At 38.2% G+C, this 23,749-nt stretch overlaps 1 protein-coding gene across 1 annotated transcript in view; it reads right to left on the bottom strand.

Moving 5' to 3' along the window:
• Positions 1-23,749, bottom strand: part of SPATA16 (spermatogenesis associated 16) — a 252,946-nt gene that overhangs the window by 87,920 nt on the left and 141,277 nt on the right. The window contains exon 5 of the mRNA XM_081570959.1: positions 1,479-1,563. Coding sequence (XP_081427085.1) covers positions 1,479-1,563 — 85 coding nt within the window. The remainder of the gene's footprint in view (positions 1-1,478; positions 1,564-23,749) is intronic.

Here is a 23,749-nt window from a genome sequence, read left to right on the forward strand (position 1 = left end):
CAACTGAGCGACTGAGCTGAACTGAACTGATACAAGTAACTACTGTTTTGCATGGTCTAGATTTCCTTAGGAAAGTCTTGCATTTACATAAATAAAGTCTTAAATTTTACATACATTGAAGGTCAGTTTACAGGTTTCAAGTATATTAGGGCTAATTTCAATCTTTACTTTTTATAGCAGGTGAATTGAGCTCCAAATATTCAGATGGAACCATATAAATTACTAAGAATTTTATATGATAGACCTAGTACTTTTTTGTTCAACAAGGATAGTAGGTGATATAGAAACAGAAAACCAGGCACCAAGATACAATACTGAAAATGTGGGAAAAATATCAGGAAGCATCAGGAGACTGTTGACAATTATTTCTATCTTACATATCAGGTCTTAGCAGATCTTATTCTAGTTGGTTGATAAGGTTCATATTCAATTACGTTAAACCATCTTGAAATACAAAGGAAAAAAAGGCCACACACAGTTTGGAGAGGAGATTTGGAATAGGCTTCTGTACTGGATTTTTAAAAATTTGATAACATTTCATTTGGAAGTGGGTTTCCATTTGGTCCATGTGGCCTCATTGGGAACCACTTGATGATAGTTTTAAGGGAGTAGAAATCCATTTTAATGAGGAAAGTAGTTCAGTAATTAGGGAGTTAGATATTATTTTTTTGGGAATGAGTTCCTCACCTTGAATGTATTTCAGGAGAAAGTCATTGACAGGTTGTGGGGAGAGGATAGGATAAGAACAAATTTGTATGTTGTGAAGGAGACTGAATTAGAGATGGTTGGATGGCATCACTGACTCAATAGACAGGATTGTGAGCAATTCTGGGAGATAGTAAAGGACAGGGAAGCCTGGTGTGTTGCAGTCCATGGGGTCACAAAGAGTCAGACACAACTTAGCAACTGAACAACAACAACAAATTCTTCTTAAAATTCTGAGAAATTGTGACTCCTTTCTCGACATCTAGTTGACCTTTGGTATGACTTCTTGTTGCCGTTTTGAATAATAAATAAGAAAGATCTGCAGTTTATAGTGGATTAAGTGTTTCAGATACTACATTACCCCACAAATACAATGGATCTTTGTATTTTTATTAATTATGGAATTGGTATTATGTCTAGAATTTGCTTTTACAGTTCACAGATCAAAGCGAATCTATGAAAACACAATGTTCATATTTTAAAGGATCATGTCATTATAGCAGCATGCCTGGGAACATAGTTCCTGGGATGTCTAAAATTTATATTGGGTTGTAAAACTGAAGTATGGGCCAAGGGTTAACAACCTTGAATTTTGCCCTTAAAATTAGTCTCAGAAAATGTACTTCATTATAAATACATTACTACTGAGTAGTGTCCTTCTGACTGATATGCCCAGAGCTACCTTTTCCAGCAGTCTTTTAAGCACCAGACCTTCATTTTGGTTCTAAAAATGAAATGGGCTCCTCCTCCCTGGTTGGGACATCAATTTTTACCTGCCAATACAGTTTGATGAGCTTGCTTATACCATGTTCACTTCCTCCACAGAGCCAGAACATGTAGTCAGCCATCATGGCACTCCTAAGAACAAGGATAGATTAAAAAAAAAAATTTATAGGTAGGACAGAAGGAAAACTATAGCAGGCAGTATATATAAATACCAAAGAAGATCTTGTTTAAATTTGACTAGGCTAATATTAAGCAAAGCATAAAGCACATTTTAGAATGTAGGAAGAAGGTCTTTTTTTTGGGGGGGTACTGAAATTAAATCTAGAAGAGAAGCAACATGCCATTTGTCTTCTGCATGGTTTTTCTGTTTATATAGTGTAAGAATATTTAAAGACAATGAGAGAATGCTTTGTTTTGGTTACCTCTTAATAAACTTCAAAGCACTTATAGAGTAACATTTATTTTATGGGCTCTAGAATACCTTCAAATCTAGCATAACATATATAGCTAACTGTTATACTGGTATTTAGGCATGTCTCAGACTTTACCTAAATTAGAGATTATTCACCTCGGGCTTAACTAGTCATCGTAAAATTGAAAATAAAAAATTTCCAACTCAACAAACACTTCCCTTTCCTGGCCTTGGTGTTTCATTGAAGTAGTTTTGGAATCTAGTGTGTATAACCACCACATTAGTCTTATTAAGCTGAAGGGATATTAAAAACTATTGTGCAGTGGATATTAATTCATTGCTTAGCACTCTTTGGAAAAACAGTTTACTTTTATGACTTTTCCTCTGCTAGCCTTCTCTATTTCTTTCCTCCAGAGATTCCAAATCCAATTAAACGTGACTGGAAGTAATTCCAAATTGTCACATTGGCCAATTAAACATATAATAATCCTGTGTGCCTAATCACTAGTACCAAAAGTCTGTTTACTTAAGCAGACCTATCACTTGTATCCTGAATGTTTTTCTTATCTTTGCCTGCAGATACATTTTGTTTCTTGACATAATTGTAAATTGAATTAGAAATTTTCCTTCCCTAAATATATATATTGTCTAAGACAGAGCAGCTATAAACTTACTATGGTACTCTGTTGAAGAATTAGAATGTTTAGATTTTCACTCAGGACAGAAAAAAATTAGAACTCTAAAGATTAACAATGGGAAGAAGTACTACCATTTGAAGGATTATTCAGCTCAATATTTCTCTTTTCACACATGTGGTATTGAAATGAATCTATCCACTGACATTTCAAAATAAATGGCAATAATTTAAGAATAATAATCTTTTAGAAACCTTTTTGTATTTTTCAAAGCCCTGGTTTAATGATAAGATGAAATGAGCTAGGACATTTTCATATCACACAAACTGATAGGGGGTAGAAAACAAGTTATAAAAATTAAACTAGAGAGGGGCAAAGTAAATTTCAGATATTTGCATTTTGATAGAAACGCTTGTCCCTGGAAGAGGGCATGGCAACCCACTCCAGTATTCTGGCCTGGAGAATCCCATGGACAGAGGAACCTGGTGGGCTACAGTCCACAGAGTTGAAAAGAGTTGGACATGACTGAAGCGACTTAACACAGAAACACTTGTAAAATTTTCTTCCTGTAATAACCAAAAAAGGAAATCTACTTGACATGTAGGTGCTTGTCACCTAACGGAAATCCATTTTATAAATTCTGAATTTAAGATATCAAGGAAAATGTAAAATCTTACTGCCGAGGGCAGCACACTCTAGATTTGTAGAAGTTGGGTCCTCTGAGGTGAAGGCTTGATCTGCACTCTGATTCCTCCTTTTGTCAACATGTTGATATGTAAATATGGCTCAGACAAACACTGCTGAATGAGGACACTGGCCATTGGTTAAATAAGGTATGGGAAACCTCTTTCTGTAAAGGCGTGAGTGCCTGCCAAGTCGCTTCAGTCATGTCCAACTCTTTGTGACTCCATGGACTGTAGCCCACCAGGCTCCTCTGTCCATGGGATTCTCTAGGCAAGAATACTGGAGTGGGTTGCCATGCCCTCCTTTAGAGGATCTTCCTGACCCAGAGATCAAACCCATGTCTCTTATGTCTCCTATACTGGCAGGCAGGTTCTTTACCACTAGGGCCACCCAGGGAAGCCTGTTCTGTAAAAGGCCAAATAGTAAATATTTTAAGCTTTGTTGGCCCTGACTATTCGAATTTGCCTTTTACAAGCAGCTGTAAACAATAAATAAACAAATAAGGACAACTTCCTGTTTTCCAGTAAGATTTTATTTATAAAACACATATCCTGGGCCAGATTTATCCTAGTTTACCTAACTCTAAGATAAACAGAGTATTAAGCTGAGCAACAGGTGGCAAGCTAGATATAAGTGTCAATCAGTAGTCAGACACCAGCTTCTACACATTCTAGTCACAGGTCCCCTTGAATATTTCAGGGACAACATACATATTGTACTAAAAATATTGAGCAGAGTTCAGGAAAGAAACGTCACAGTTTTGAGACATGCAAGAACTGTAAAACGTAACCCTGGATTATAGACACAGTAGCTCGAGTTAAGTAAAATCTAAATTGATTGTTTCTATCATGTTAGTCATTGCTGTCCTTGGATTGGAACAATTGTGAGAGAAGAGGAGGTAGGTTACTACAGTGGGCCTCTCAGCTTTCCTGCATTTGTAAAGCTTCTGGTGAGTTGGTTTTGAGTTCATCATTGCAAAGTTAGGAGTTTTATTGTTTTTTTTAATGTTTTCCAAAAGTTGCTTTTCTATTACAATGTGTGGTCGAATTTTACTACGTTCTTAAGTATGATTTTATGACACCTGGGGCTCAAGTCCTTTTTCCAAGGGAACACATCTCCAAATCTATATTGAAATACGTGAAGAATTAAGATTCATGGAAATTTGCTGCCTGCCCTCAGTGAAGCACAATTATTATAATCATAAAAAGATAACAGTGTTAAATAACAAACTATAGTTTCATAGAGTTACATGTTTGCTGGGATATTTTTCATAAGGATAGTGTGTTTCTTCCAGTACTTGGCACAGAGCTGTGTTCATATTAGGAACACAATGGGGTTGCAGTTGCTTCAACCCCATTTTCTTCTCAGTGGAAACGGCAGTTATGCTTTTACCCCCCACCTTCCTTTGTCTGTTGACCTATCATGGCTGCCCTACAGCTTAGCCTTTATGAAAGAGTGTAAAAATCAGTGGAAGAACATGAAAAGGGCACGGAAATAACATTATGCCATGCATTGCTTGTGAGACAAAAGATAGTGGTTTTCCATCATGCTGAACTTATAAAGGGCAAAGATAATTGATTAATTATCTACAAGGAGTCAAGTACCTGGCAGGATCCTGGTACTTGACTCACCTCATGAGTCAGAAGGAAACACTAACCCATCACTCTTCCTTCATTCCTTCAGGAATCTTCTAGACTTTTGTTTACCTTTAGACTAATATCCTAGATGCTAGTCAGTGTGACTCAGTGTTACTTCTAAATGTCTTCCTTTCATCATTTTATTCTATTCAACTTACTTTCATTCATCTACTGAATGTTGTAGCTACACTGGAACTTTAGATCACTTTAGCCAAACCCTTTTAATTGACAGTTGGTAGTTTAATATGCCTGTTTTAAGATTTACTAAGTGCTGAGCACCATGAGATGCTTACTCCTTGGAAGGAAAGTTATGACCAACCTAGACAGCATATTAAAAAGCAGAGACATTACTTTGCCAACAAAGGTCCATCTAGTCAAGGCTATGGTTTTTCCAGTGGTCATGTATGGATGTGAGAGTTGGACTATAAAGAAAGCTGAGTGCCGAAGAATTGATGCTTTTGAACTGTGGTGTTGAAGAAGACTCTTGAGAGTTCCTTGGACTGCAAGGAGATCCAACCAGTCCATCCTAAAGGCAATCAGTCCTGGGGGTTCATTGGAGGGACTGATGCTGAAGCTGAAACTCCATACTTTGGTCACCTCATGCGAAGAGTTGACTCATTGGAAAAGACCCAAATGCTGGGAAGGATTGGGGGCGGGAGGAGAAGGGGACGACAGAGGATGAGATGGTTGGATGGCATCACCGACCCAATGGACATTGGTTTGGGTAAACTCCGGGAATTGGTGATGGACAGGGAGGCCTGGCGAGCTGCGATTCATGGGGTCCCAAAGAGTCGGACACGACTGAGCGACTGAACTGAACTGAACTGAGAACCATGAGAAGCACTTTACATGCAGAATGTGAATCTGGCCCACCCACAATTCTGCTCCAGATCTTATCCTGTCTTGCCTACCCATGGAAACTGCTCCAGCAATTTTCTTGCTCTTTCTCTCTTACCTTCCTGCTCTTTCTTTAAATTTCTCCTTTTCTCGGAGCTTTTCTACTAACACACAAAAGTGCTGTTCTTCCTACTGCCTTAAAACAAAACAAGACACCCCCAAAGCCTCTCTTGATTCACTTCCCTTCCAGTTATCACCTTAATTCTTTCTCTTAAAAAAAAAAAACAAAACAACCAAATGAATGAAAGAACAAAAACTTCCCTCTGCAACTCACTTCAGCAAGGCTTTTATTCCTCCCACTTCACTGAAACCGCTCTTATTGATGCTGCTAATGGTCTCCACACTCTTAAATGCAGTGGCTCAATTCTCAGTCTTTAGTTTGCATACACTCTCCAGCATAACTGATGCAACTGTTCTTCCCTCCAGTATCCTCTTCCCACTGGGCTTGCACAGCTCTGCTCTTTATGACTTCCTTCCTGTCTTCCTGGTTGCTCTTTTCAGTCTCCTTTGCTGGTGTCTCCTCATTTTCTTGGACTCCTAACCTTGGAGTTCCCAGGGCACAATGCTTGTACCCATTCTCTTTCTTTCTGTACTCAATCCCTTAGTGATCTCACCATTTTCATGGTTTTAAACACTATCCATGGGTTGCCAGCGCATTCATTTATACCCCGAGTTTAATCCTCTTCTTGGGTCTCCAGACTCTTATTAAAGCTGCGATCTCAACATCTCCACTTGGATACCTGAACTTATCTCCATACCTGAGACCTTGATCTTCCTTTCTTCCTCTATCTCTAGCAATCTTCTCCATCTATCTAATTTCTTAGGCAAAAATCTTGGTATCATCACTGATTTCCCTCTTTGTCTCACATTCCATCCAATTCACGATAAAATTCTGGTCAGGTTATCTTAAACCTATTTCAGATCCTGTCTCTTCTCACCACCTCCAGCATTACCATCTGGTCCATCATGTCTCACCAGGATTATTGCCAACAGACTCCACACTGGACTCCCTGCTTCTCCCTCCGTCTATTCTCAATACAGCAGCCAGAATGATCCCATTAAAATTAGTGCACCAGAGCAGGTCACTGCTGTGCTTAAAACTGAAAAGGCTTCCTATTCTCACTCAGAGTGAAAACCCGTCTTTAAAATGGAATTTGAGCCTCATGCCATCTGGTCACATATTACTTCTCTGATCTCATTTCCTACTTGCTCCAAACTGTCCACCTGCTTTCCTCAAAAAGAACAGGTACACTGTTGCCTCTGGGATTTTGCACCTGACAGTCTCTGTCCTAGAATATTCTTTCCCTAGACACCCCTGACTCTTCTGCTCACCTTCTTCAGGTCTTTATCAGGTGTTATTTTCTCAGTAAAGGATGACCCTGATACACTCTAATCCTATTCATACTCTTGCTTGTTTTTACTTTTTCCACAGTACTTATCACCATTTCACATAGTGTTTATTATTTTTCACTTTGGTAGTATTTATTACTGTCTTCTTCTACTATGGGGTCAGCCAGCCAAGGCCTGTGGGTCAAATCTGGTCTGCCACTTGGGCTTGTTAATTAAGTTTTAATGCAACATAGCAATGCTCATCTATTTGTGCACTGTCTATGTTTTGTCTATGACTGCTTTTGTGCTATAGTGGCAGAGTTGAATAATTATAACAGAGACTTTATGGCCCCCAAAGCCCCAATATTTACTGTGTGGGTCATCACTGGAATGGAAGCTCCCTGAGGGCCGGGATTGTTGCCTGTTTGATACACTGTTCTCTCTGCAGTGCCCAAGGAGTGCCTGGCATTGTTAATGTGGTACTATATAGTGTGGTCCTCATACAATAAATATTTGTTGATTAAATGACAAAACATTATTTATTTACTTCAACTGAAAAACTTAAACCCCTTATAAACTATGACACATAGTTTACTAGGATTGTAACACAAACAGTCTACCTCACCGTCCATATTTAACAGAAAGCTTTTTTAGTAGAGGTGACATGGGAATGAAGGGACAGACTGGGCTTTGTCAATTTCTCCAATGTACTAAATAGAATCCAATGCAACATTTAGCTCATATGAGAGCTTAACAAATGCTAATGGATGCTGATGTATTTATCACATAAATTAAAAAAAAAGGTATCAAGAAGCACAGTGGCTTAATGTGTTGCATTTAAATTTATTTTTAACATGATGTCTTGAAAAATATGTTGATAATTACTGTTTTTTTCTGCAGGTAAATCAACTGTTTTTTTGATACTGTATTTGAATTCAGTAAAAAATATTCTTTCTGAAGTCATGTTTACTTTATATACCTGTTAAATATAAAAGGGTCAAGATCTGGCTTTCAAATAAATAGGATCTAAAATACAAGATTTTTATGTCATGAACTCAGCTTATTGTGAATCAAATCCTATTTCTATCAAATGGCAAATACACAATAAAAGAATTTGACATGTTGTTATTTATAAGACAGATATCAGTGTTGTTTTCCAAATTAATATTGAAAAAGAATCATTATGAATAAAGATATTCATGCCAAGTGACTTTACACATTGAATATCTCTAAACAGACTGTGCAATTCTAAAAGTATGAGAATCTATTATTGACATTTCTCCAGGCCTATGTTCAGATTCAACATTTATAGCATTTCTACTCAGTGTGGCCACATGGTGGTGTAAAACAATAAGATATGGGTAAACAAAAGAAAATCGCATCACACCATCCGCTTGTGGTCTTGTTGGGCTGACTGACTGGGACCTTGAAAAGTCATTCCGCTCAGCATCTTGCCTTTGGGCAGGATCACACTTAAACCTTTCAAATGAGACTGATGAGAATCTATTCTATATTAAAGACTTCCATGGAAGGACATTGCTCTGCTTTCCTCACTGATTCCAGTTTCACAGTCATAAATAGCATCTTCTGCAGTTTTATTCTGCGGGCTTCAGTTTTCTATCCAGTGGTGCTGCAACCCCAACTAGACTTTATCCTCTGTATATGTATCCTCACAATAGTTTATTAATCTTCTCTTCCCTAAGTTAATTAACTCCAATTTCTTTAATCTTTCTCTGTGGGTTCCCTTTGCTTGACATTAGTCAGTTTCATGGTTGTCTTTTTAACTTTTTAAAGTTCCTCCTCCTTTCCTTTCTTCTGCAACCAGAAAATGACCTCTCTCAAGAGTTTATAGATAATCTTTCAGAGTCTGTATGCAGCTATTTCATTTTTGTAACTGGTTTAAGTACTTCTTAGACGTGTATCTATCAGATAATTTTAACTGCAGAATTCTTTATTTTCATCGTATTTAATAGGTTGTTTCCTTCTTCCTATACTTAAGAAAGCTCAAGAGCATATGTATATACACATCATTAATTTTACATAAATTAATATGGATGCATATTCCTTCTGAATACAAATACATGCTAATACTAAAGAGATTATATTCTGATTGAGAGGAGGGCCAAACTGGCACATTCACTCAAGCACATACACCCACACACACACGAAGCGTCTTTTTGTAGGCTCATATATTTTCAACATGGCAGTTAGCCACAATGATGTTTAAAAATGTAACTGTAAATTATCTCAATAAAACCCAAACTCCTATGGTAGCCGGCCACTATTGTAATAGGCTGTCCCTTCTTTCCTCCTCAACACTTTTTCCATCAAATGTGGCTTATTCAGTTGCTCAAAGCAAATAGGAAGTTTCCTACCTTGGGGCATTTGTGCATGTGGTTCCTCCTGCCTGGAATCTATTCCTTCAATTATTCATCTGGCTGCTCCTTCTCAAGATTTAGGCCTTTGGGCTTTAGCTTAAACATTGATAACCTCTTCAGTGAGGCCTACTCTGACCATTTTAACTAAATAAGTTCTGCCCTACCTCAACCAGAATCTTATCCTTTTCCTGTGTAAGTCTCACACTGTGTGATTACTGGTTGATTGATTTACTTGTGTATTACCTTCTTTTCCTAGACCTGTATTATCTGATATGGTAGCCACTTAGACATATGTAGCTATTTATATTTAATATTTAAATGAATTAAAATTACAATTTAAAGTTTAGTTTCTCAGGTACATGAGGTACATTTCAAGTGCTCAATAGCCACAAATAGCTAGTGGCTACTACATTGAATGACACAGAACATCCCCATCAACTCTGGAAGCAGCTCTAGACTAAGCCTCAGGAAGCACTGTTCTTGAGCCTCTTTCAACATCTGATAAGTAGTAGGTGCTTGTAGGGGATAATTTTAAGTGTCAACTTGACTGAGCTATGGTGTACCCAGATATTTCTTGAAATATTCTTCTAGGTGTGTCTGTAAGGGTGTTTTGGGATGAGATTAATATTAAATCCATAGACTGTGTACAGCAGATTGCCCTCTCCAAAGCATGTGTGGTTCATCCAACCTGTTGAAGGCCTGAGTAGAAAAAAAAGGTTGAGTAAGGGAGAATTCACTTTAATTGTCTTTGAGTTGAGACAGGTCTTCTCCTACCTTTGGATTCACACTTGGATTGGAACTTACACCATTGGCTCTCTGGGTTCTGAAGTCTTTAAGCTCTACTGCAACTGCAGCCCTCGTGGCTCCCGAGTCTTCAACTTGCTAGCTACAGATCACAGGACTCCTCGCCCCCTTATAATCACATAAGCCAGTTCCATGTATATTTATTTCCTACTGGTTCTGTTTCTCTGGAAAACCTGATGAGTATGGTGCTCAGTAACTTATGTCTGCTTTTGTTTGCACATTGCCTTGGTCATCCTCTTTCCCACTCCACTACCCCTAGTTCATCCAGAGGCTCAGCCCCTACAGTGCTGCAGGTTCATGCATTTCAGTAGTTGATGGACCCTGAATAAGTTAATTTTAGTCTTTGGATCTTTGTAATAAGCCTGCCACTGTGCCTAATTGCCTAATTCTAATAGCTGAAAGTTGCCCCTGAGACTAAGCTTCTATCTTTTGCAGACCAAACCTAGTTCAATATGTTCCTAACTTGATTCCAGGTGTGGTTATTCTGGAGTTCTAGCCATACTTGCTCTTGCACGATTGTCCAGTAATGGATGAGAGTTTTTCTTGAAGCTCACTGCCTGCTAGCCAGGAATTTCAAATATTGCCTGTCTCTAGATTCTCAATTGATAACCACCACACACTACAACAATAATAGTATTGTTATTTATAACAGCAACTAATATTTCTTGAATGCCTGCCATGTATTGGTTGGCCAAAAATTTCATTAGGGTTTTTCTGTACCATCTTATAAAAAACCCAACTGAACTTTTTGGCCAACACAGTATACAGTAATTACTTTTCCATCTCATTTAATTCTTACACTCAAGCTATGAAAGGAGGAAACTGAGGTTCCTCAAATTGAGGATATTAGCTTTCCAAAAGTGGTGAAAAGATCAGAACCGAACAAAATGCATTTGACATCAAAATTTGGCCTCTTCACTGTGGTTCTGGACTCTTTATTAATAGTACTATTTATTAATATGTAAAACCATTCTTTTCTTTTGTGCCTTTTACAAGACTTTATTAACTTTTGTTGGAATTCCTTGGTGCTAATTTCTCACCAGACTGTTGACCACTGGTACTCTCTAAAGACTCTACTGCTGTGGTTGGTGAAACAGTGAGGGTAGTTATATTACCTATTGGTGCGTGGTCCTCCTCCCTGTCCCTATCCCCTGCTTGTCTCAGCAGCAGACATGCTTTCTCCTTGGTTCTGGCTTGTTAATCTGACACAGTCAACTTTTCCTTTCCTGACCATATCAAGAAATGTATTATTACTCCTATAGAAAAATATATGTCTAGTTGAAGAGGTCTAAATGAATAGAACTCATTTCAGATTATATATATAAGCTTGCTTTTATTTTTGATGATTAATTTTTCTATGCAGAACCCCCAAATAGGGTTATCAACATTTTCAGTAAATGCTTATTACAATAAGATTTAGAGTCATGGCAACATTAAAAGTATAAGGACACGATGCTGACCTCTGTGAGCTGCCAATTTAAGTATTGGTATAACAGCCATATTTGAAAAGAGTAATCAAGATATGAGGCAGTTTTATAGCTTTAAAGAACTATGCAAATGTTAAGTACATAATGTTAACTAAGAAGTGCAGAGCATAAGTGCTATAGAATTTTAAAGGGGGAAATGATTACTTTTGGCTGTAATGGAGTGATTCAGTGCTAAGACCTGAAGAATGGCTATCATTATTTTTAAGTGGTGATGAAGAAAAGGGAGCTTTCCCCCCCTTTGGCCCTTATATTACGTACAAGGGCATTGAAGGTGGAAAGTATTGATGCAGAATCTAAGGAGAGGCAGAAGGTTTGTGTAAAAGAAGAAACGGCAAGAAAATTATGTCGAGGACAGATTATGGTAGTCTTGGTTTCCAAGCAGATGAGTTTGGAATTTCTCCTGTAGAAGTTAGGGAACAACTGAAGGATTATTGGAAGGAAATGTGATGTGGGATCTTACCCAGTCAAGATCTCTTGTGTTTAGCAGAAACAGTGACAGCCTCCAGACATACAGGGGTGTCTCTACTTTGCTTTTTAGATATGGGTTTATGTGGAACTGAGGTCCTGTTAGAGCCATATGTATTTGTAATACATGCTTTTATCAGACTCAAGTGTGCATACTTTTTGAATTCATTCATTCCACAAAGATGGAGATTCTGAGATGAATAAGCTAATGCCTATCATCAAGGTCTAGTGGGAAGGCAAACATGCATGAAGATAATTATATCTCAACAAGTAAAGTGGGATAGTTGATATATACACACATGAAGCTGAGAGGGTTGGTGTATTCAGGGAAGGAGACCTACAGAAGATGAGAACCTGGTCCAACCTAAAATGCTGAGCAGGTATTAGTCAAGCAAAGCAAGAATAAGACTGAGAAGGGCATTCAGGATATAGGGTACAGTTGGAGCACAGATGCAGAGCTTGGAAGTAGAAGGAAGAGTGGAAAACCCCAGTGGGACCTTCTTGCCAAGTTTAGAGCAGGTAAGGAAAGCAGGGAGAAGGCATGAAGGAGCTTGAGTTTTATCCTACAGGTTTTAAGTACTAAATTACATGGGAAGTTCTGTGGTTTGCAGAGAGAACCTTGGCAACTGTTTTTAAAATTAAAAGGAAAAAAATTTTTGACCACACTGTGAGGCACGTGGAATCTTAGTTCCCCGACCAGGGATTGAACCAAACCTGTGCCCCTGCAGTGGAAATGTGGAGCCTTAACCACTGGACCACCAGGGAAGCTGCCTTTGGCAGCTCTTTAGAGGATGCATTTGAAGGTGGGAAGCTTGCAAGTGGGAGGTCATTGTTGGAATTCTCCTGAGAGATAATGGATGCGCTTAAACTAGGCAGTGGCTGTAGGCTAATAGAAAATTAGACATTGGCACCATTCCTAAGGACAAAGTCAAAAGACAAAGGCATGTGTGAAGGCATTTGAGTCCTTAAATATGGTCATATTCCAGGTCCTGGGGTGACCCAGTATCAGACACTAGGGATGTTTAAAAACATTACCTTCTACTCTTGTGAGAAAACGTTTCCTATTATTAAGATGTTTCCTACTACTCTTCTGAGAAAAGAAAAACTTAAAAGTGAATTCTTTCCTTTTCTAGATGAATGAACTAATATCTGAGTCTCAAGGAAATCATAAATAATAACACTGTAACAGGTTTAGCCTGAAACCAACAGTATAACTCTAGATTAGAGACTGACTATTAAATAATGTACTGCCCTGACTCTCTGAAGAGTGTTTATGGAGCCTGATAAACCTGAGAAGCTTGCTTAGTTAGTACTTATTGTTGAAGATTTCCTTTTGAAGTATTCCTCTGGGAACATTCCCGCCTGTGATCTGGTCTGCTGCCCAACCACTCCTCTCCCATGACCAAGAATTGAGCCCCGTCCTTGGAACATTCACCAGCAGAGGGCACCCTCCCCTTTCTGTATGTGTAAAAATCCAGAACATCTGTTTCTCTAATCTAGAACAGGATCATAAAGTTTTATCCAGCTTCTTGTGGAAAGATTAGGGGGAAAAAAAAACCCCAAAGAATGTCATCTTAGGTCTTTCTGAAAAGGGACAAAATATCTACAGGAGAATCTGGCTGTACAAAAACAGACAATTCTGAGTCTAATTTTGTTCTCAATAGTTCACGCCAGCAGTTTCTAGAGCTAATATAAAATGTAAAGCAGTTGGAAAGAAGAGTATACAGAGGAGAAAATAAATTCATTCACAGCAGAACAGCTTACAGCAAAAGTAGCCAGAACTGTCTGGTAAAACTCCCTAGGAGTCAGGAAAAAGCATAGTCTTACAGCTTGCCATTCTATCTCTTAATCTCTCTTTGGGTAGGAAAAAAGAAGTCCCAGATATACAGAGATTATACAGCCTGATAAACCATCTTCATATTGTATTGTACTGTGAACCACACCTCATAAACTCAGCTACACATTTCTCAAGTGCCTGGGACCTACAGGGCGAGAAGGGGAGAGTAAGGAAAAGAGTGATTAGCTGCCATAGGCAAGCTCCAATATGGTAAGCTGGTTCTTTGGAGCTTGGAATCAATTTTCCAATAGAACCAAAATATACACACACTGTGGTGAAAAATTTTTTTTCAGTTTTTAAAAATTGGGCCATAGTTGCTTTATGATGTGTTAGTTTTTGCTCTAAAGTGAAGTGAATCAGCTATACATATACATACATCCCTTCCGTCTTGGACCTCCCTCTCACCCAGCCTTCATCTCTCCCCTCTGGTGTGAGCACTATGCTGCGCTCACTACGTAGTGCTCATCACAGAGCACTATACTGGGCTTCCTGCACAATATCACAAGTTCCCCCTAGCTAGCTATTTTATACATAGAAGTGTATATATGTAGATCCCAATCTCCCCATTAATCCCTCTCCCCCCCACCCAATGTCCACATGCCCATTCTCTACATCTATATCTCTATTCCTAACCTGCAAATAGGCTCATCTGTACCGTTTTTCTAGATTCTCCATGTATGTGTTAACATGCAGTAATTGTTTTCTCTTTCTGACTTACTTGACTCTGCATGACAACCTCTAGTTCCATCCACATCTCTACAAAAGATCCAATTCCATTCCTTTTTATGGCTGAGTAATATTCCATTGTATACATGAATGTGGTGAGGTTTTGAAAGTAGCTTACAGGTTGCCATCTAAACTACAGTTTTCTGAAATAATAGGTACTTCTACAGTTTTGTAATATTTTACTAATAAAATGAAACCAATTAAGAGAATAAAGATAATTAATACTTCTGAATGTTTAACTGAGTAGAAGTAGGTCTCACTTTCAGTGGTTCTCAACAGTGGTTACTCTTGTCAATTTTTGGCACTTACAGCTCATGTTGTGTGGGACTGTCTTGTGCATTGCAAGTTTAGCAGCTCTGGGAACCTCATTCTACGTGCAGTAGTGCTTGCCAGTTACTTTGACAACTCAGACACCCTCTTTCACTTCCCACAAAATGGAGAGGGGCTGGGAACTGCTCAGAGATGCTTATGAAGAATCAAAGACACTTTTAAGGTTGATGGAAAAGGCTTTCAATTCTTTTAGGTTGTCTTTTACTTAACATTTCGCAGTTGAGACTATATTATCAAGAACATTTTTTTTTCTTACTGGTGTTGAGCAGGATAATTTTTTGGCCCAAAAATGAAACAGAAAAGATGGGCCAAAAGAAGACTGCTCATTGCTGGAAGAGTATGTGTGTCTTGGAAAAGGACCCTTGGGGTGTAATAACCTAAGCACCTATAGTGAGAGAGAAAAGGAAAGGGGGAAATGTTGTTTGTGTGGTCCTATGTGAAGCCTGGACCAGCCCATGGGCTCATGCCTCTTACTGTTTTAGAACATGCTTGACCTCTGGCAAATCACTCAAGCCAAGTCTTCTTCTTAAAATTCTATGGTCCATTTCTAGAATGAAGATTTTAATAATATCTATATTCTGGAAGGGTGTGTGTGTTTGTAAAAGTAATAATATTATTACTAAATAATAAAATTATTTGAAATCTATGAAATGAAACCTACACGTTTTAAGGTGATACCATTGTTATTTATATTAGTGTTGTCAACCAGAAGATGAGTGTGGTGATGGTGAAGGTTGCAAGTTGAATCGAATGATCCCAACCCAGGCTAGCTTGTTTCCTGTACTGAAAGGATAGGATTGGTATGAAAAGTGAGAATGAGTCAAATGTAGAGCTGGGAGAGAAATGGCTTATACCTGCAGAACATCTTTATGTTAATATAGTCAAAATTGTTATGTCGGACACTTGTGACCCAAGGAGAACAGACCTTTAAAACAATTTTATGTGTAGCATTCTCCATTTAATCTAAGTAGAAGAACTAAACAAAATATCACCACCAACAACAAAACTTATCTGTGATAATCTCACCAAGATACAGTAAAGAATCTGTTCTCCAAGTGTTAACAGCTCACTAGTGGAAGACTGATGTACTCTTCCAAGGATAACAGAAGGCTGTACAAGTAACATATAAGCATTTGCTGATTTTCATGCATGATATGTATTCAGGGTAGATATTAAGCAAAATTATGATGTGTTCAGATATGCTTTCTGCACTTTTCTAGACCCCTTTAAATAGTCCATGCCTCTCTCTTCTTTCTTTTCACTATATTCTGTGGGTATTTTGGTCACCAACCCCCCCCTCCCCACAGTGAAAGCCCACTTTCCCCTGGCCTCAGGTCTGTACTATAGCATTCAGTTTCTGTCTTTCTCAGTACCTTTCTTCATTTAAACAGATAATTTTTTCAAGGTGACAGTACATCTAGGGATAAGTAGATAATTTATGAGGCATGAAAAAATCTCCTACCCCTAAAATGTTTCCCTCAATGACTTAAAGGGCCCCAAATGACATACTAGTCACTTCTCTAGGTTGCAGTTTTAAATGGTATTCTACATTTGTGTCTTTTCTGAAGATGAAGGCATTATCATTCATTAATAACTTTGACGAAATTATTTTCATCAGGTTAAGAGAGAAGCAACACAGTACAGGGATTAAGAACAAAGACATAGGAGCTAGACTGCCTTCGCTTGAATCTCAACTCTGCCATCTGTTCTCTATATGACTGGACAAGTGACTTAGCCTCTTTGTGCCTCAGTTTCCTCATATTACCATGCATATAATAATGGTTGCCAACCTCACAGGATTGTCAGGAGGATTACATAATTTATTATATGTGACGCACATCAAGCAGTGCCTGATATGCACTCAATTTGCAGATTATTATTCTGCCCAGGCACTAACACTGGCATTTAGGAAAATAAAATAAAATAGACATTGCTTCCTTCACTGAAGAGTTTATACCCACAAAGGCTTATTGAGACTGCTTCAAAAGTGTATTAATTTTCTATTATTATTAAAGTTTTTTCCTGTACTTAAAAAACTTAGAGAACCTTATAACTAATATAGGTAGTATAGTATGTGAGCCTATAGTGAGAATGCCACTCTCCTCATGCAGCCTGCTTTAACCCTTATTGCATTCAAATATTCTTGTCTTCCAGCCTGTCATTAGACTTTGCTTCTCTTAGAGCTCTTTAACTCTCTTGTGAACTAGCTATTGGCATTCTTTAAAGGTATCTCTGGTACAGTACAATTTTGTGGAGGGCAGAGATCACATCTCATTCATCATTATGAATTCACCAGAGACTTGCTACGTGATTATCAAATGAGTGAACTGAGATATCCACAAGGACAGAGACTTTTGAAAGTTTACTCTTTGCTGTATCTCTAAGCATCTAAAACAGCAACTGGCACATAGTAGGTGATCAATAAATACTTGCTAATGATTTTGTTAAATGAAGGGAGGTACAGACATGTTGTTGAAGTAAAAATGGGATTCTATGTGTGAAACCAATTTTCCACTGAATTATATTAAATATTTCGAGATCTATTCCTTCAAATCAAAATGTGCATTGGGGAAGCCAACTATGGCACATATACTAGGATATTTGCTTGCTCCTTTGGATATTCCTCTGCAGGTACAGGAGGATAGAAATAGTTGTTATCTGTAAGCACTGTTCTCCTGTCTGTAGGCCTAGCTATTGCCTCATTTGTCCACTCATTCATTCAAACAAAAGCTATCGAGTGCTTGATCTGTGAAAGGCACTGTGGTTAGGATGGGTGGAATGAGGCAGGGAGTATACACGAAGATGTTCATCACAGTTTATGTCTGAGTAGCTGGAAAAGTTCAAAAAATCTTGGCCAAAACATGCATGACTAGCAATCACAGATACATAAGAACTAGGCTATTCAAAAGAGAAATAGTAGAAGGAAGAGAATAGAGAAGGAAAACAAAGTGGTCTCCACCCCTTTTAGGTCTCTTGTCCATCTTCCTCTACACTTCAGGCTGCCTTGATGGATAAACATCTTGGAAGCAGTATGCTTGCTCAAGAGAAAACCACAACAGAGTGGTCAGCACTGTGATGCCCACTGTCTTGACTCCATGCTTAGGGTGACTGTACACCTAGGTTTTGCTAAGACAGTCCTAGTCTATGCCTGTTGTCCTAGGGTAATTAATAGGGCCCCTTTAACTATTGAAATTTTCATAATTTAGAGGATAAATGATATGGTCTCCCATTCTCTCAAGTGAAATGTTTTAGAGCATAAATGCATTACTGCATGCCACCTGCCATGGTTAAATATACCTGTTTAATACTCTGTACAGAGGATTGTTTACCTTTTCTCTAGTAGAATTGTAAGCCCTTCAAAGAAAAGAATCTCATTTTCAACTTGTTCCATACTTCTTTCAGGTATAGCTGATTACATAGTAGCCTGCAATAGATTCTCACTAAATTTTATTTAACTTTTTCCTTAACTTAAGATTCTATGGAAAAATGCATGTACCTATTAGATGTATATTTTCTTAGAGCTATATGTATTTATCTTCAGATAACTTTCTGTATGACTTCTTTATAGAATTTATTAGGAGATATAATCTGTAGAAACTTTGATTTATGCAAAATTATGCTTTCCAAATGCTCATTTCATAGCTTCTAATTTATACACTGGAATCAGAAAGGCTGGCAAATAAACATTGAGGTGTATTTTTCACTACTTTGCAAATTATCCAACACACACAAACATCTACAGTGACATAGAGTAAAATTTCTATCAATGTTTCCTTAGATAGAAAGAAAACAAGGATGAAAGAGAAAGAGAGAGAGATTCCAGGAATGGTGAATAATACAAGGAAAGCAAAAGAGTTGGGAACTAAAATGATATGCATGTTGAAAGCAAACAACTGTTTCTTTATTGAGCCCTGGTGTATGTGTCATTTACAAGTAGTATTTGTATTATTAAGCTTCGGTGGGTAGAATACATGGAAGACTTTAGAAGTCTAGGTTCTAGCACTGCGAATGTTGAGTTTTCAAAGTAATCACCCTGACACTCTTAGGAGAAGTTTTGCAACCTTGAACTGGTTCATTGTATTGATTTGAGGAAACATTGACATTTCTTTGGAGGCATAGTATACTATCTATCCATTTGGTTTTTTTAGATGTTTGCATGACAGGGGTTTAACAGAGGCAGAGACAATGCTCTCTTTTTTATTCTAAACCACACTTTGTGTGATATTTATCTTATTTTTTAAGTTATGTTTTTAGTTTTGAAAATGTGCCCCTAGGCATTAAGTAACAGTTGAATATTTATAAATTAAAATATAAATAAATAATTTCAGAAAGCAATAAAAGCTGGTAAGTATATTTTCATGTGAGTTGTTTTCAAGGAAAGAAACAGTTTCACAGGCATGGAGAAACAAATCATACCAGTTCACAGAAGAGTAGAATGCAGCAAGAACATCTTAAAATTCTAAATTTCATGAAAACCTAATGAGGATAATGTATGTCTTGAAGGAAGGTGTGCTCTAGGCTGTGTCTAGGTTGGCAGGGAGGAGTGAGCGCTCTGGTGGTTCTATAAGAACTGTAGTTTCTAGTACTCATAGTGAATGAAGCAGAAATCCTGCTTTGTATTGCACTCATATAATCTACCTGGTTCTGGGTAGAAGAGAATTACTAGTAAGCCTGTTAATGAACTTCTGAGCTGCTGCTACTGACCAGCATGAGTGCTATGTCACTTCCGTCGTGCCCAACTCTTTGCGACCCCATGAACTGTAGCCTGCCAGGCTCCTCTGTCCATTGGATTTTCTAGGCAAGAATACTAGAGTGAGTTGCAATGTCCTCCTCCAGGAGACCTTCCAGACTGAGGGATCAAACTGGTGTCTCTTACATCTCCTGCATTGGCAGGTGGGTTCTTTACCAGTAGCACCACCTGCTAAACCACACTTTGCATGGTAAAGGAAAGGAAGCGCCTGGGGATGATCAAAAGGTGAGATGCAGGAAGTCTCAAGGCCCTGTACAAATGGGTTCCATTTCAGCTCTTCCTATTTCAAGAAAGGACTCTTCTCTTCAAAGCATTTGGGTTTGCATTCCTGAAGAGACAGTGCAGTCATTTGTGCAGGAGAGGCAGGGATCTAGTCATGGTCAGGACTTTGCAGAATTTATTTAAGGAAAACAAAATCTTTCACAGAAATCAACTGTTAAAGAGACCCATGACTCAAAGATATTCTTGTGAGCAATTACACTTAGAACACAACAAAGCTAGGAAAAGAGTGTTTGGGGATCCCTAAGGAAGTATTCTTATACCTATATGTAAAATGCTGGGCTAGATGAAGCACAAGCTGGAATCAAGATTGCTGGGAGAAGTATCAATAACCTCAGATAGTTTTGATTTGCATTTCTCTAATAATGGGTGATACACATAGGCTTTTAAGGATATTTGACTTTGTCTCTTTTTTCTGTTTTTTTTTTTTTTGGTCTTAGATAATGACATTAAAAACTCACCTCTTCATATCATTCTTCCATTGTATCCTTTTTCTGGAGTGCATGTGAGTCAGTTCACAAGAATCTGGACTAAGTTGTGGGAGAGAGAAAGTCTTAGGCGGGTGGGTATATAAACCAGTATACTGAGTTGCTACTATTGTTACAATTTGATTTGTGTTCAAAGGTTGATAAGGCTTGGGGAAACTCAAGAAATGTAAGAGGGTAGAGTAAAAACTGTAAAGTTTTCATTACAGAGTCTGGGTCAAATATTTCCAAGTAAATTATTTTGTTGCCTTTTATAAAGTTTTGGAAGATGGTGCCTCTGTTTTATTCTGTATTTTTATATAAAGACATCTGATCTAAGGGGATCTTACATACTTTACTATTAGGTTCAAGATGTGGACACCTAGATTTTGCTGATCTAAATAAGAAGCCCTCTTTGGAAGAATTTGTTCTTTGTAATCTGATTAAAATGTCAGCTGTTACAGTATGAATTTAGCAGTAATAGCATGTTTTAATTTCAGAGCATTCTATTTGTGATTTGCTATGTACTTTCATATGCATTCTAATTTCAGTTTCACAAGTATTTACATTGCAACTTATGTGATTGAGTCATGAGGATGGGTAGAGAAGGTACAAAAGGTGAATTGGTCAGTTCTCCATCTTCAAGAAGCCCATGGTCATTTAAGATGAACTGACATTTAAGGAAATAGTTATGACATAGACTATGCACTAGTGACAAATAGATTCAAGGGATTATATCTGATAGACAAGGTGCCTGAAGAACATGGACGGAGGTTCCTGACACTGTACAGGAGGCAGTGATCAAGATCATCCCCAAGAAAAAGAAATGCAAAAAGGCAAAATGGTTGTCTGAGGAGGCCTTACAAATGACTGAGAAAAGAAGAGAAGCGAAAGGCAAAGGAGAAAAGGCAAGATATATCCATTTGAATGCAGAGTTCCAAAGAATAGCAAGGAGAGATAAGAAAGCCTTCCTCAGTGATCAATGCAAAGAAATAGAGGAAAACAATAGAATGAGAAAGACTAGAGATCTGTTCAAGAAAATTAGAGATACCAAGGGAACATTTCATGCAAAGATGGGCACAATAAAGGACAGAAATGGTATGGACCTAACAGAAGCAGATATACTAAGAAGAGGTGGCAAGAATACAAAGAAGAATGTACAAAAAAGATCTTCATGACCCAGATAACCACGATGGTGTGATCACTCACCTAGAGCCAGATATCCTGGAATGTGAAGTCAAATGGGCCTTAGGAAGCATATCTATAAATAAAGTGAGTGGAACTGATGGAATTCCAGTTGAGCTATTTCAAATCCTGAAAGATGATGCTGTGAAAGTGCTGCACTCAATATGCCAGCAAATTTGGAAAACTCAACAGTGGCCACAGGACTGGGAAAAGTCAGTTTTCATTCCAATCTCAAAGAAAGGCAATGCCAAGAATGCTCAAACCATCATACAGTTGCACTCATCTCACACGCTAGTAAAGTAATGCTCAAAATCCTCAAAATCAAGCCAGACTTCAATAGTACGTGAACTGTGAACTTCCAGACGTTCAAGCTTGTTTTAGAAAAGGCAGAGGAACCAGAGATCAAATTGCCAACAGCCGTTGGATCATAGAAAAAGCAAGAGAATGCCAGAAAAACATCTACTTCTGCTTCATTGACTATGCTAAAGCCTTTGTCTGTGTGGATCACAACAAATTGTGTAAAATTCTTAAAGAGATGGGAATACCAGACCACGTGATCTGCCTCCTGAGAAATCTGTATGCAGGTCAAGAAGCAACAGTTAGGATTGCACATGGAACAACAGACTGGTTCCAAATTGGTAAAAGAGTATGTCAAAGCTGTATATTGTCATCCTGCTTATTTAACTTATGTGCAGAGAACATCATGTGAAATGCTGGGCTGGATGAAGCATAAGCTGGAATCAAGACTTCTGGGAGAAATATCAATAACCTCGTATACGTAGATGACACCACCCTTATGGCAGAAAGTGAAGAAGAACTAAAGAGCCTCTTGATGAAAGTGAAAAAGGAGAGTGAAAAAGTTGGCTTTTTAAAGCTCAACATTCAGAAAACTAAGATCATGGCATCCAGTCCCATCACTTCATGGCAAATAGATGGGGAAACAATGGAAACAGTGACAGACCTTATTTTCTTGGGCTCCAAAGTTACTGCAGATGGTGACAGCAGCCATGAAATTAAAAGACGCTTGCTCCTTGGAAGAAAAGCTATGACCAACCTAGACAGCCTATTAAAAAGCAGAGACATTACTTTGTCGACAAATGTCCATCTAGTCAAAGTTACAGTTTTTCCAGTAGTCATGTATGGATGTGAGAGTTGGACTATAAAGAAGGCTGAGTGTCAAAGAATTGATGCTTTTGAATTGTGGTGTTGGAGAAGACTCTTGAGAGTCCCTTGGACTGCAAGGAGATCCAGCCAGTCCATCCTAAAGGAGATCAGTCCTGAATATTGATTGGAAGGACTGATGCTAAAGCTGAAGCTCCAATACTTCGGCCACCTGATGAAGAACTGACTCATTTGAAAAGACCCTGATGCTGGGAAAGATTAAAGGTGGGAGGAGAATAGGATGACAGAGGATGAGATGGTTGGATGGCATCACCGACTTGATGGACATGAGTTTGAGTAAGCTCTGCGTGTTGGTGATGGACAGGGAAGCCTGGCGTGCTGCAGTCCATGGGGTCACAGAGTTAGACACGACTGAGCGACTGAACTGAACTAATGCACTAGTAGCTGTAAAGACAAGGCACAGAAATATTACAGAAAAATAATTAATCCTATTTGCAGAAAACGGTATCAAAGAAACCTTCCCAGGGAGTTGGACCCTACTAGTAAAGGCTTCAGAGTTTACCAGAGAGAAAAACTATTCTGAGATGGAGTATGCAAATGTGCATAAGAATGAAATTGCATACTGTTCTTGGGTCATATTTCAGTATTGAAAAGTGTGTGTGTGTGTGTGTGTGCGTGTGCATGTGTGCGTGTGTGTGTGTGTGTGTGTGTGTGAATGTGTTTAGAGGAATCTAGAGAGAGAAATAGGGCCTTCATTATGAGACCTTTTAATTTTTGTCAGGATTTATTTTGTGGATTATAGAGCGTCATTTAAAGTAATTAGTCTGGAGAGGGATGTGTTCAAATTTGTTCTGTAAATAAAGCATATTACACATATTGTTTTTTTAGCTTGCTTTT

The sequence above is a fragment of the Giraffa tippelskirchi genome, chromosome 2 (genome assembly GCF_054371585.1).
Source record: "Giraffa tippelskirchi isolate mGirTip1 chromosome 2, T2T-mGirTip1v1.2.pri, whole genome shotgun sequence".
NCBI classification, from domain to species: Eukaryota; Metazoa; Chordata; class Mammalia; order Artiodactyla; family Giraffidae; genus Giraffa; species Giraffa tippelskirchi.